Source organism: Bos javanicus, chromosome 11, assembly GCF_032452875.1.
Source record: "Bos javanicus breed banteng chromosome 11, ARS-OSU_banteng_1.0, whole genome shotgun sequence".
In the NCBI taxonomy this organism is placed as follows: domain Eukaryota; kingdom Metazoa; phylum Chordata; class Mammalia; order Artiodactyla; family Bovidae; genus Bos; species Bos javanicus.
In genome coordinates, this window is record NC_083878.1 from 86,607,545 (window position 1) to 86,621,479 (window position 13,935).

Here is a 13,935-nt window from a genome sequence, read left to right on the forward strand (position 1 = left end):
CAGCAGCAGGCTACCAATTGATAGGAAGTCCCCATTCATGTGAGACATTCAGAAAATGGAACTTTTGAAACACGTTAGAATATAAGTGAAGAGACAATTCAAAGGACTGAGAACATTTCTTTACTGTAACTTACAAAAAATAAATACAACTGTCTCTAATCTTTGTGAGCAATTTCTCTAAAAATCTAAAATCTGTAGGATACTTAAATTGTTCTCGGGCTAGAGGAAAGAAGTGTCTGTAGTAGTTCACAGGGATACTGAAGTTTAGCGGTACCAGGTCATCTTTCTAGTCGAGAAGACTAAGGTCGATGTGGAAGTAGACGTAAGGAAAGTAGTCTTGGTTGCTGAGTTGGAGTCCAGGGATCTCCACGGATGCCTGCAAAAGATGTCACGTTAGTGCATAAGCTCATCTCGTTTTGTTTCCATGTGAGGAAAGCTCTCTAGGCATTGGCCGCAATTTCTGCCTGCCACAGTCCACCCCAACTCAACGCAGTCTCTTGTTAACCTTTCACATTTGTGAAGTGTAGATTTTTCTAATAGTCTGGCAGGTACCGTTTTGGGGGAATAGCTCCATGTGGAGAGGCTGACCTTACTGTAAAAGGCAGCTTTCTCTGGATGATATACCTACATCCAATATACTTGCAGCTGCAACTTCATCCAGATGCCTGAAGACGGAGTTCAGAACCTGTCGTAAACGTTTGGTGCATGACTTCTTATGAGGCTGGAGGAGAACCGCTTGGAAGTTCACTGGCAGTCCATACCTGTTGAGGCAGAGCAAGTGTGTAACGAGTTACTGCCAGTATGGGTAAAATGAACCTGACAGTAAATCCTAGTAAGAGTGAAACATCAGCCCACACAGCTTAGGAGAAGAAAACTCAGTTGAGCAGAATGTCAAGGGTCAGGAGTGAGGCTAAATATTAGATCTTTCTGCATAGAAAAATCTCTACAACATGCTCAACAGCTTCTGATGGTGACAGTCTTTGACTAAGAGCCAAGGGGTCCCTTGGGTATGTGTGATTGTCAGGTGGTAAGGGCTCAAGTTGAGGCCGTCCAAAAAATACTTTGACTCCAAAGCCTTTGTCTAAAATGCAACTTAGTGGCTTTACTTTTCTCCACTGAAAGACCAGCACACACAGATCTGGTTTATCAAGATTGTTCATTCCTTTTGCCGAGTTTTGGATGGACAGAAAGGATTTTAAATGGACTGTGGATGCCAGTGTACATGTAAAAACCACTTGCTGGCAGCTTTTCCTATTGTGTTATCTCAACAATGTATTTACACTGAGACTTCCCTGCTGGTCCAGTGGATAAGAATCCGCCTGTCAATGCAGGATACACGGATTCCATCCCTGGTCCAGGAACATCCCATCTGCCACAGAGCAGCCAAGGGGCTGTGCGCCACAACTACTGAAGCCCGTGGGTCTAGAGCCCGTCCTCGGCAACTAGAGAGTAGCCCCTGCTCTCTACCATTACAGCAAGCCTGCGCACAGCAATGGAGACCCAGTGCAAACAAAAATGTTTACACCGAGTACTATATTAAGTAAATGTGCATCAAGTTCCTCTGTCCATGGGATTTTCCAGGCAAGAGTGCTGGAGTGGATTGCTGTTTCCTTCTCCAGGGGATCTTCCCGACCCAGGAATCAAACCCGGGTCTCCCGCATTGCAGGCAGATGCTTTACCGTCTGAGCCACCAGGGAAGCCCATATATTAAGTAAATGTGCATTTTGTAATGGGTCAGTGTTTTAAATATATATATATATATATATATATATATATATACTACCAGTGCGCAAATGCTTGGATATTCAATACTTACCCATGCTTCACGCCTGAGTCAGGCATGTGAAAGCTGGCCTTGAGATGCCCTTTTATTGCCTAACCTGTTAGTATTCGTTTTTATTTCACAATCAAGTCTCATAAACTAGCCCCTGACTTTCCTGGTCCTCATTTCTGGCTGTTAATGGTGCAAAGCGTTCACTCAAGTCCTGAGGTCTCCTAGTGGGTCTATAGAAAAGTAAAATGAAAGGGCCATTTGTAATTGCCTCACTGTAACCAAGCAAGGCCTTAGGACACTGAGCGAGCGGGGCCCCACCAGAGCCAAGAGGAGGAGGGCCACAGGGGCCGCTGATGCTGGCGGGGAACAGCAGGAGCCCCTGGGCTCGATGGGGTGAGAGGATGGCCCAGCAGACACCCTCATTCCTTCTCTTGTCGTCCAAGCTCCGGCTACCCAGAGGACAACGAGTAGAAGGTCATAGTGCTTCCTGGAGAGTCCCTGTCGCTTGAGTGAGTAGTGGCTCTCACCCTGCCTTCCCTCCCGAACGTCCCACCCCACTCCCATGCCCTGGGTAGAGACCCCACCGCACACCCACGACCTCACCAGCACAGCTGACCCTGCCCACCGCAGGGAAGTCCAAGCACCAGACTTCAGACTTCTCAAAAGGTGACAGTCACTGATGCAGAGCCCAGGGCACATGTGTGTCTGGAGACAGCATTCCAGCTCACAGATGCAGTAGCCAGATCATCACTCTGCCACCCTCTGACTGGGCACCCCACCACGTTCATCGCCAGATTGCTCTGGGAGGCTGTTTACCTTTCCCCTGAACCAAGAGGCCATCTGCTGAGCTCTGCTCCCCTGACCAGCTGTGAGCTCCTTGTTCACGGTGCTACCCCTGTGACTGGTGAGTAACAGACACCCCCAGCTAGACACTGGCTACAGGAATGCTCTTTGCCCCTCGCCCAGCCTCCACGCTCTGTACCCCTTCCTCATCCCACCCTCCTTTTGGTTTCAGGGCTTCCACATTTTCCCTAGACCCTTCCAGTCCTCTCCCTGCTAGCTGTCCCTCCTGGTCAGTTCGAACACCTACTCCATCCTGCTCAGAACAGGCCTTCCAGGTCAGCTCTCCCACTCCTTTCTCCTCCAGCCGCCACCAGGCTGCCCACTTCTGGACCACTCAGTACAGGAGCCTCCGTCCCCTCGAGGCCCCCTAATGGGGGCCCTCCACTTGTGCCCTCTGTAGTAAGAAGGTCGCAGTCACCACCCCTGCCTGCTCACTTGCCACCATCGTGCCCTTTTTAAAAATTCCCCCAGCTCTCATCCCACCAATGAGAGCATCCAGGGTCCTATGTCACCGGAGCATCCTTCAGTTACTAGTTGCTCACGCCCAGTGGTCCCATTCCAGAAACACGTCAAGCCTCAACCGTCTGCTTCCTGACTCACCCATCTCTCCCTCCTCCGGCCTCTGACATCCCCATGGGCTTCTCTGCCCCAACTCCTTAGAGGCTGGGCTCCCCTTTGGTGTACCCTCTGAATGACCCTCTGTAGGTGAGCTCATCCAAACACATCAACCGTCATTGGTCATTCCCTAACATCCATTCTCCACCAAGTCCTCTCCCAAGATCCAGACTAATTAATTACCCAGCTACCTTGCTGGCTTCTCCAGTCTCATCACCGTCCCACCACTCACCCAGGGCCCATTTCCATTTTCATCTTGGGTGATTTAAGCGCCTGACAATGAACCAGCACTTCCTCCACTGAGGGTTGGTCCACTTCTCTTTGATGTCATTCAGGCCACAAACGTAGAACACCTCCTCTCTATCCAACTCCGGGCTGGGTGACAGGCAGAGAGGGAAGTCACCCCAGCCCTCCCCTCCAGCTCCCAGAGTAGGGAAAAAGGACAGAACCAACTCTGAGGAAAGACCAAGGACCAATTGAGGGCAATTGAGGGCAAGGCCGAGGGGTCGGAGGAATAAGATAACAGGTGAACTGTAGCCATCTGCTCTAATCAAGTTGCTTTAACATCTGTTTTCTTAGCTTATGCGTGCTCCATACGATGGAATATGAAAAAGTCATGAAAAAAGATCAAGTATCTCTATGCATAGTGATGAGACTATAAGTAGATGAAAAAAAAAAATTGTAGAACATCAAGTATAAATGACCCAACTTGGGAAAGAAGAGTCTTAAAACCATTAACTGGGTTAATCCATGGGTGGTGGAACTGATAGGAACTTACTTTCCACAGTACCTATTTCTGAACCTGAATTTTTTTTTAACAGTAATGATGTATTACAACTATTCAGGAGAAATAAAAGTATAGGTTTTAAGAATGTCATACATTTATAGTTTTGAATAGAATTGTTTTTGCATATACTTCCCTTTTATTGAGCTTAAACACAATATTCGGGACCTCTGTGGACCATCTGGACCTCACTCTTGAGCAAAATGGGCCTCCAGTAAGGATGGCAGGCTTTGCTGTACTGAGCCTGAGGACCAATGATTTTCAAGGTGAGCAGGGACAGACTGGGGCCTGTTGATGTCTGGAATACTCTGGGTTATCCTGAGTCTGCCCTTCAGCCCGTTGTCACAATGCTTGCCATGACAGAGGTCTGAGATGTCTGAGAGAGGACGAGGAACCACGTCAGACCCAGCTTGTGCTTGGACAAAATCACGTTGGCACCCACATGAAGGATGAGCTGGAGGCAGAGGACCAAGGAAGAGCCTTTGGCAACAGCTGGGAAGGAGATGGTGAAAGAGAGAGACAGAGAGAGAGAGCAAGGGTCAAGGCAGGATGGAGGCTTGTCAGGGGTGCTGTGATGTGGAGGGAGGGGGAAGGCCGTAAGGATGAGGGGAGGGAGGCGTCCAAGGGGGCCCTGAAGTTTGGGGAGGAACCTGAGGCCATTGGCAGATACGAGGATCAGGAGGAAAGGACTGGGAGGGAAGATGAGCCAGGAGTCCAGGGGAAGCCTCTGGGAAAATGAATAGCAGGGGGCACCCAGGAAGCCTGGGCAAGGAAAAGAGAGCGAGGCACTCCACCAGGCAGGTGTGGGATGGGGTCCTGAGGACGCCTTTGGTGTGCACACGGAAGGGGCCCAGCAAGACCACCCAGAGGGGCCAAGGGGCCACTGGACCTGCAGGCCTGAGCAAACCAAGCTTTGGGAATGGGGGTGCAGTCACCTACATGCAGTGCTGCCAAGACCCCCCCCACACACACCAATAGTTCAGGACACAGATGTTCAAATGGGCTTCAGGAAAAGTTTCCTGCTTGACTCCATTTTTGTAAACATTTTATAAAAATCATGCATATCTGCAAATTTAAAAAAACAAACTCAAAAAGCCTGAAGGATGCTAGGAACACCAGCGAGTTAGCAGTGTTTCCTCTTGGTGTTAAAGTTACAGGTGATTTTTCTTCATTCTTTGTGCTTAACTGTAGTTGCCAAGTTTTCTACAAAAGAGTGAACCTATTTTGCATTTGTTAAAAAAGAGGTAAAGTAAGTTTTGTTGTTGTTGGTTTGTTTGGGTTTTATATTTTGTGCTGCCTTGAGGGCTAGGCCTCAAAACTCAAGGACGGAGACAGTGCTGGTGTTTCCTGCAGGAGCAAGACGCCAGCCTGACAGGAGACTCAGAGCACAGGAGAGCAGGGGCCTCAGGACTGAGGGAAGGTTTGTTGGAGTCAGGAATCCCTAAGCTTGTTGCCAAGAGCCAAGAATTGCAGAAGAGGGTAGGAAGGCCAGGGCTGTCCCAGAGCCTGGCAGGGTGGGCGGGTCCTGGTTGGAAGGAAGGTGGCAGAGCCCAGGTGGCCCCAGAGCATCACGTCTACGCACCTGAGCACAGACTCCACAAACACTCTCAGTGCCTTGATGTGGATCCAGGCAACAAAGGCTTCGCTGAAGTGGACCTTGAGCCATCGCAGCAGCGGGCCCTGCAGAGGATAGGAGAGCGGTGACCCCTCCCGGCCACTCCACCCGACGCCTGGCCAACAGAGGGACGTGGGTTTTGGCAGAACGAGCCCCAAGCCGAGAAGAAATGCCCAGTGGCCCACAGAAGCAGCAGGTCGGTCGGACAAGGCCCAGGGCCAGGCCTGGTTGTGTGTTCTCCAGGGGCCGCCGGTGCCAGGGTGGTTCGGTGGGCCAGCCCACCTGGCACATGCACGGGGCCACTGCCAACCAAGCTGCAGTAGCTGACCCAGGGCTTTCCGCAGGCAGCTGGCAGACTTCTCTGTCTGACACTGCGCTGCCAACGAGTCCCCCTTCTGCCAGGTCCTGGCATCATCCACCAGCCACCGCTTTCAGGGGTCTCCTCACGGCCCCACTTCACGGGGCCACAGCCCATCAGCCACAGCAGCTATCACTAATGCTGGCATGGCTGTCTTCCACGGATGCCCAAAGAGGTCAGGGGTGGGTCCAGCTGGGGCACCCAGGGAAGACAGCTGAGATGCCCAACCACCACCACCCCCCCGGCCCCAGCCAGGATGTGCCCCATCACCAGCTCCAGCCACCTCCAGCCAGAACCAAGGCACCCTGGCCAGCAAGCACCCATCACTGCTGGGGGAGCGGAGGGCAGCTCCCAAGAGGCCCTGCAGATTAGGAGGAAGCGTGATTCTGGGGGTCCTTGAATTTAAGACCTCGAAAGCCACAGTAGGTAACAGGAAAGGCGAGGATTTGTTTTCTCCCAAAGGTGCCTGCGCGGGCGGGCGAGGATGTGCGAGCCGGGGAACCCCAGGGCTCCCGGGGGGGTTGCTTACCTCACCCTCGCCCTCATTCTCTCTCTCTCTGTCGCTCTGCCCCGCAGCGGGCCTATCGGGGTTCCCTAGCGGGGTTACCTTAACCTTGTGGTCCGGGAAGGTGGATGATCCCTTTTTAAGAGCAACACAGGAAGTTTGCTAAGGGCACAGAAATTATTTATTAATCTTTCAGCAAACAGGCAGCACAAAACAGAGATCATTCTCACGGCTTGAAAAGCACGTGCTTAGCGACTCAGGAATGCCGGCCCACCCTCTGGGAACTTGCGTGCTGGTTGGACTGGAAGGCATGATGATGCCCTTGGCCTGCTGGGAGTGGGATGGGGGGGTGGGTGGCAGAGGGCATTAAAGACCTGGGATTCCACATTTCAGGGGCAGAGTCCACAGCCCCTCCCTCGGCCTAGCCAGGAACTTTTCCATATTGGCACCATCCAGCTCCACCTGCCAGGCTGTGTGGGCTCCGTCAGGGTGTCTCCCCCAAGGTCAGCCCACAATCGCCTCTTCGGCAATCGGAGTGCACTTAGGCATGTTGCAGGCAGGAAATAGGTCAAGCACCCTTTAACATCTTTCTGTGCAAACGGGCAAAGCCCAGGAAAATCCTGGCCTGTACTCTCAAAGGGGGCTGAAACCCGGGATCCAACCCGGTCCCTCCGGTTAACAAGTTAACGACAGAGACGCAGGACACTGGTCCCACCTCAAAGAAGGCTAAAGGCGGGAAGAGATTCTTAAGCTGGGGTAGGGCTGACCCCAGCTGACCCTGCTCGAGGGCGCACCGCAAGAGCCTCATAAGGAACTAAATGTTTCAGTGTGTCTCCTTTGGGGCTCCGGTTCCCCCTCCAGGGAGGCTGGGCAGGGCTCCCCGGGGCAGCCAGGGCTGCAGAAGTCTACACCACATGAAGAAGCGCCAGTGAGCAACCCGAGGCGGAGGTGCAGGCGTCAGGTTCAGGTGTATCACTATGATCCCCAGGGGGGTCTGTGCCAGCTTGGAGATGTGTGCCAAAGGCCCCGGACACCCGTGAAAGGTGCCACCATCAAGCAACGCCATGGGGGGCCGGGGCCAGGACTGAGGCAAGCGGGGAGAGGCCTCAGCTAAAGAGTGGGCTCGAACGCCCTTGGGTTATTTTGGTTTCGGGTGGGCTGGGGTAAAGGAGGACACCCTTTGGCCTCAGCTCCGGCTGGTGATCATCCTTTCTGCTGATGAGTGTGGTCTGAGACAAGGAGCTTAGGGCTCCAGCTCAGTTCTTAGCCTCAGGAAGGGGCGCCAAGCCCTGGCGCCTCGGCCGGAGCCCAACAGATTATAGATCTAAGAAGTGTGTGTTCCCTTGTGTGCTCATGCCTTTCTCCTCAAGGGGCGTGTGTGCTAAGTCGCTCCAGTCGTGTCCGACTCTGTGCGACCCTGTGTACAGTAGCCCGCCAGGCTCCTCAGTCCACGAGATTCTCCAGGCAAGAATACTGGAGCAGGTAGCTATGCCCACCTCCAGGGGACAGGGGCTGAAATCCCCCACAGGTACTTCTATGTCATCAGTTTCCGTTTCCTCCTCAAAGAAGGATGGGCTGATCCGGTGGGGATCGGGAGGCCCCATTATGGGGGGCTCTGAGCCTGGTTCTCACTCGGAGGCCATGTGTCTGCAGTCCCTCTGCAAAGGTCACTGACCTGAGAGGTCAGGTGGGACAAGCAGAATGCCCAGCCCGAGGCCGGAGGAGGCCCTGGGCAAACACACGGCCCGTGGAAGGCACTCGCACGTCACCCAAACACACACATAGCCTCGTGTTTACACACTGGACCTCCCTCTCCTCCCTCCTCTCGATACTAGAGGCTGAACTGGAAGCTTCTCTGAGAACCCTCCCTGGTGGGGCCGGTGGGGGATGGGGACCTGAAAACATCCCACGGGGCTCAGGCTCACTCCAAGTCCCGAATGTGCCCATTTTACAGAGTCACAGCCGCACCGCTCACACGTCAACAATGAAAACCTGTTTTTCTCCCCCTTGAGCTCAGCTGCCCTCACACAGGAGAAGGTTCTGAGTGGCAGTGGTCGGAAGTTTCTGGGAGAAGCACCCACTCTTTGCTAAAAGCCTGGGGGAGGTAAGTACAGGTGCTGGTGACTGGTCACGTCCCTCCTGGAGGTCACGCAGGCCAGGCCTTCAGGTGACCGCTGGCTGCACTCTGCAAAGTGGTGGCCGCTCTTGGCACAAGTGCTGCTGCCTGAAGTGCCAACAGCCTCGCCCAACCTCCAGGGGCTGGCGAGGTCCTCTCCCTGGGCTCGTGCTCGCTCGCCTCTCAGAGCCTCACTTTCTCATCCTCAGGACGGAGCCCGGAGTCCCTTCCCGGAGGGCAGGGACTGGCTCGGTGAGATCTGCCGCTGCAGGGCTCACGTGCCACCTCCGGGTTACCGTGCTTGTCACTGTCCCCCAGACCTGCTCCAGCAGCCCCAGGAGGACACGTCCCTGGGGGTATGCACTGGAGGGAGGGGGATGAAGATCACTGGGGGGTGGGGACTGGGCAGGGCCCTTGTGCTCCAGGCCTGTGGTGCATAGGTGGGAGGTAGGTTGTGGTGGGGTGGGGGCCACCCAGAACCTTCCTGAGAACCCTCCCGGCCAGTATCATATACTCACATATTGTTGCTTCTTATCCGACAACAATCGGGTCATCTCTTCCCTTTCCCTTTTAATTTCTTTTTCATCATAGTAAAATTCTCGTACAGTGAACCTTAAAACAAGCAAACGAGCGGCTGTGGCTAAGAAGCTTCCAGGCGGGCCAGAAATCACCCCCTCCAAGGGCAGACGAACCAACCTCTGGGAAAACCCACCAAGGCCGGCCCTTACTTATTCTCTTTGGCTTTGGTTTTGAAATCATCGATCACTTTTCGAAACAGAGTCACGGTGAAGAGGCCGCCCTCCTTGTCCTCAGCGATCAACCTGTTGGAGATAAAGTCTCGTTCACTGGGTGCACCACCAGGCCGCTGAGCCGGGTGGGAAAGAGTTCGTCGTCTCTCCGGGGGCGGTGGGCTGCTGCCAGTGGGGGCCCGGTGGTCCAGGCGCAGCGGCCCTGGAAGGAGCGAGGGCACTGGACGAAGGACACCCTTCCTGCGTCCTAACTCTAGGCAGTGTGTTGTGAGCAGCCTAACTCCGACTCCTTTCACTCACCCTCCAGGCTAGGGCTGCAGAGGCCTGTGGGTGATCTGAACACAGCCCCTGGGGGAAAATGCTGGAGACTCGCGCAGATCTGGGCTGGTGGTCCGGACATGAACCAGCCAAGACCCAGCTGATCACAGATCTTAATCACCTGGCATGCATAGCAAGTGCCCAGCTCTCGAATGCCACGGTGCAATGAAGCAGGGCAGAGTTCCCATTGGTAAAAACCATCCCACAATGGCCATTTCATGTCCAGTGTCACACTGTTCTAATTAGACACGGCCTCCCTGGTACACCCTGACGTAGGAGTGCTGTGGTCACTGGGACCCATGTTCTAAGGGCCTTGGCATCCTGCTGACCACATGACCTGACCATGGGCCCGGGCAGGGTCTCGGATCACCTTTCCTGCTTCTCCAAGCCACCCATCGGAGCTGACCCAGGATCCAGGAACCTGTCCACAGTCATCTCCAGAGGCTCGCAGGTACCCCCTGACAATGAAGGGCCTGAGGGTTCTAATCTGAGAAGCCAAGCTGCCTCTGGTAGAAGGCTCCCCCTGCATGTGGCCATGGACAGCCAGCCCTGGAGAAAAGTGAACGTTCCGGCCAAACAGGCCAGTGTTGAAGGCAGCTCCTCTGCCAGCCTGCACCCCCTCCTCCACCTCCTGCGGGTATACTGCCCCCGGCTCACTCCTTCAGCCTCCTCTTGCGACCTCAGGCTGTGACTGTCCTGTTCCCTGCACCCTTCAGTTTAGCTCCTGATTGCTATTGCTTGAGAGCCTGTGACCCAGGGAGAGCCAGCCCTACAGCAGGTGCCAGGTCAGAGGCCTCTGGGCTGGGATGGGAGTGGACAGGGCTGCCCCCACGCTGAGCTCTATGTGCGTCCAAGTGTGTGTGTGTGTGTGTGTGTGTGCGCGCGCGCACGTGCGCGTGTGTTAATTGCTCAGTCTTATCTGACTCTTTTTGACCCCATGAACTGCAGCCCCCCAGGCTCCTCTGGCCATGGGATTCTCCAGGCAACAGTACTGGAGTGGGTTGCCATTCCCTTCTCCAGGGGATCTTCCCAATGCAGGGATCGAACCTGGGTCTTCTTCACTGCAGTTGGATTCTTTACCCTCTGAGCCACAAGACTGACTGTCAAATCATTTCAAATGACAAGCTATTTCAGATACAGGGAAAGGTATAGAGAATGACAAATATCCATGTATCCCCCCTTCCCCCATCAAGCTTAAGACATAGAACAATTTTCAAACAATTGAAGACCCACGTGCCCTCCCAACCACATCTTGCGGCCCACCCCCAGGTCATTGCTGTGCTGTTCAGCATTTCTCATCCTCAAATATCCCGTGATCCGTGCACCTGCATCTCTCAAGTCACATACCGTCTGGTCTGTCCATTTGGAGATCTTAAATAATAAATGCCTTCATGCTGTGTGTCCCCTTCTACAATCTTCTCTCCACTTCACATCGTACAGTGAGATCTATGCCTGTTCCTGCCTACAGCACTAAATCCTTGGTTTTCCCCACTGGGTGGCACTCATGGGTTGAATATATTCCTCCATCTCTTCTAAGTCACTTTTCCAGCCCTCACTGGCCGCTCCTGCTCTGACCCCAGCAGGCCACACGCCGAGACTCTTCCTTCCCTACTCATGCTCTGTGGTTATCATGGCCAGGCCCTTGCTTGACCCGCAAGGGGGGAAGAATCTAGCCAAGATAAGCATGCAGAACAGAGTGCTGCTGCTCAGGTCTTGCAAGCGCTGAGGGCCAGAAGGTAGTCAGGATGGGCTTCCTGGAGGAGACGGCAAGGGAGCAGACTTCTGAAAGATGGAGGGAGTCTGGCCTGTGGCTGAGTGTGTGGCCATGAACGAACATGTGTGGAGGGCTGAGGGCCCTTGCATCTCTGGGATATGTTTGGTGGCTGGGTGTCCCAGAGTGCCCATACATGGCCCCCCAAACCCAGGACCTGAGGCCTCACTTACTTGGTTGACCGTGGGACCACCATGTCTGAGAGGGATTCATAGGTTTTTTGCCATTGTACGTAACTCGGCCTGCAAGAGTACAGAATCGTTCAATGATTTTTGAAGAAAAGGCTGTAAGGTGTCCTGAGTGTCTAGGAAATTGCATGCCCTTTTCCCTGAGGGACTGGGGGGAGCAGGGCTGGGGGCCAGACAGCACCCCAAACATCCCCCGAGGCCCTGCCATGGACACTGGAATGCTCACCTCCCTAGGAGGCCCCAGGCAGCAAGGAGGGGCCCGTGGGAAGGACTCAGTGGAGACTCCAGCTGGGAGCTCTAATCCCAGGCCTGTGTGACCTTGGGCAGGCCAGCTGAGCTCTCGGGTTTTAGGACTAGGGAACAATAGCAGCCCCCAGGCCTGTGTGAGATGCCTCCTCTGTATGGCATCTGACAACGGTGGACGGATGTCTGAGAAACGGCCGCTCCTGTCACTATGACCACCACAGCTCTATCAGCTGCCCCTGAAACCAACTCCACAGCTGCCACTTAGGGCCCTGGCATCTGGCCGTGGTGGGCTCTCCCTCCTCTCCACTGAGCAGGACGATTTCCTTTGTGATCGCCAACCCAGCCCCAAACCCCCAACCCCCCTCTCACTCTGGCCCGCTTACTTGGGGACAATGACCAGCAGTGTGATCAGGTACTCGGAATCCAGCACGAAGTCTTCTTTGCTCACAATGTCGCTCAGGGTCCGAGTGAAGAGGTTTCCCCTGGATTCACGGGGGACAAAGAGGTGGGGTCAGCAGAAAGGCACATGGAGGCACCCCTGGGCACACCCCTAGGGCCGCGGGGGACAGGAAGGCTTGGGATACTCCCCAGGGAGGGGCGGGGACCCTGGGCCAAGTGTCCCCCGGCTCTGTGTCTGGGCGGCCAGAACTGCAGTGGCTGGCAGGACCCCAGGTGCCGTCACCAGTCACCTGAGCTGAATTCAACACTTTGGCTGCCGGCACTGCCCTGGCACAAGCCACCGGCTGTTGGGGGGGGATCGCTGGTGGCAGGCAGCGTAAGTTACGCAAGTGGCAATGCAGTGGCTGGACCAAGAAGCCACCTGGGCTGTGCTGGGCAAACCAGCCCTGATGAGGGCTCCGTTGCACATTACACACCTTGCTGGTCCAGCAGCCAGGAGACATTCACCTGAAATAGCTTTGCATGTGTGTCCAGCGGAGCCTAGTCTCATTGAGGTCATGGTATTTTCTAGAACAGGGACCAAGGCTATTGTACCAGCAATTGGGCCAAAATTACAGTTCCTGAGATGCTCTGTGGTATCAGTGCATAGTTGTCCAGTTGCTCAGTCGTGTCCAACTGTTTGTGACCCCATGAACTGAAGCACTCCAGGCTTCCCTATCCTTCACTATCTCTCGGAGTTTGCTCAAACTCATATCCATCGAGTTGGCAATGCCATCCAACCATCTCATCCTCTGTCGTCCCCTTCTCCTCCTGCCTCCAATCTTTCCAACAAGGTCTTTTCCAGTCAGCCGGCGCTTCGAATCAGGAGGCCAAAGGATTGGAGCTTCAGCTTCAGCTTCAGTCCTTCCAATGAATATTCAGGACTGATCTCCTTTAGGATGGACTGGGTGGATCTCCTTGCAGTCCAAGGGACTCTCAAGAGTCTTCTCCAACACCACAGTTCAAAAGCATCAATTCTTCGGTGCTCACCTTTCTTCAGGTCCATCTCTCACATCCATACGTGACTACTTGAAAAACCATAGGTTTGACTACAGGGACCTTTGTTGGCAAAGTGATGTCTCTGCTTTTTAACGTGATGTCTAGGTTGGTCATAGCTTTTCTTCCTAGGAGCAAGCGTCTTCTAATTCCATGGCTACAGTCATCATCCACAGTGATTTTGGAGCCCAAGAAAACACAGTCTGTCACTGTTGCATCAGTGCACAGGCTGTGATGTTAACTTATACCTAAGCACAGATGCTTCCCAAGGAAAGCGTTCTCAAGCCCTCAGTCAAGGCTGAAGAGCCATCCTGCAGAGGCTCTCTAGCCTACCCCGCCCCAGAGCTTACACCTCTCTCCTCCCCCTGCCAACCAGCCATCACTGAAAAGGCCTTTAGGGGCCCTCTCCAAAGGCCCCCTGCACGTGCCTTCCTGTCCCGGACTCCTTGTGCTATTAGACCTTATCTGTCTGATTTACACCCGTACCCCTTGTGCAAAGCACACTTTCCATGAATGTTTGTTGAATGAATAATTGTGAGTTCTCCAAGTGCGGAAATGATACTTAATTCTGCTTTGTACCTTCAGGGCCTAATATGAGGCCTGAGTGGGCTTTCCCAGG

At 54.0% G+C, this 13,935-nt stretch overlaps 1 protein-coding gene across 8 annotated transcripts in view; it reads right to left on the reverse strand.

The window, feature by feature from the left end:
* Positions 1-97: 97 nt before the first annotated feature.
* The window catches only part of ATP6V1C2 (ATPase H+ transporting V1 subunit C2), a 60,179-nt gene continuing 46,341 nt past the window's right edge, over positions 98-13,935 (reverse strand). For 6 of the 8 annotated variants that reach the window (XM_061433321.1, XM_061433319.1, XM_061433320.1 and 3 more), the window contains 8 exons: positions 12,266-12,364; positions 11,622-11,690; positions 9,339-9,431; positions 9,129-9,222; positions 6,519-6,656; positions 5,599-5,696; positions 629-761; positions 98-376 (listed from right to left, as the gene is read on the reverse strand). In XM_061433321.1, coding sequence (XP_061289305.1) covers positions 287-376; positions 629-761; positions 5,599-5,696; positions 6,519-6,656; positions 9,129-9,222; positions 9,339-9,431; positions 11,622-11,690; positions 12,266-12,364 — 814 coding nt within the window. In that variant the 3' untranslated portion in view covers positions 98-286. The remainder of the gene's footprint in view (positions 377-628; positions 762-5,598; positions 5,697-6,518; positions 6,657-9,128; positions 9,223-9,338; positions 9,432-11,621; positions 11,691-12,265; positions 12,365-13,935) is intronic. The other 2 variants (XM_061433323.1, XM_061433322.1) reach the window with 1 other exon arrangement.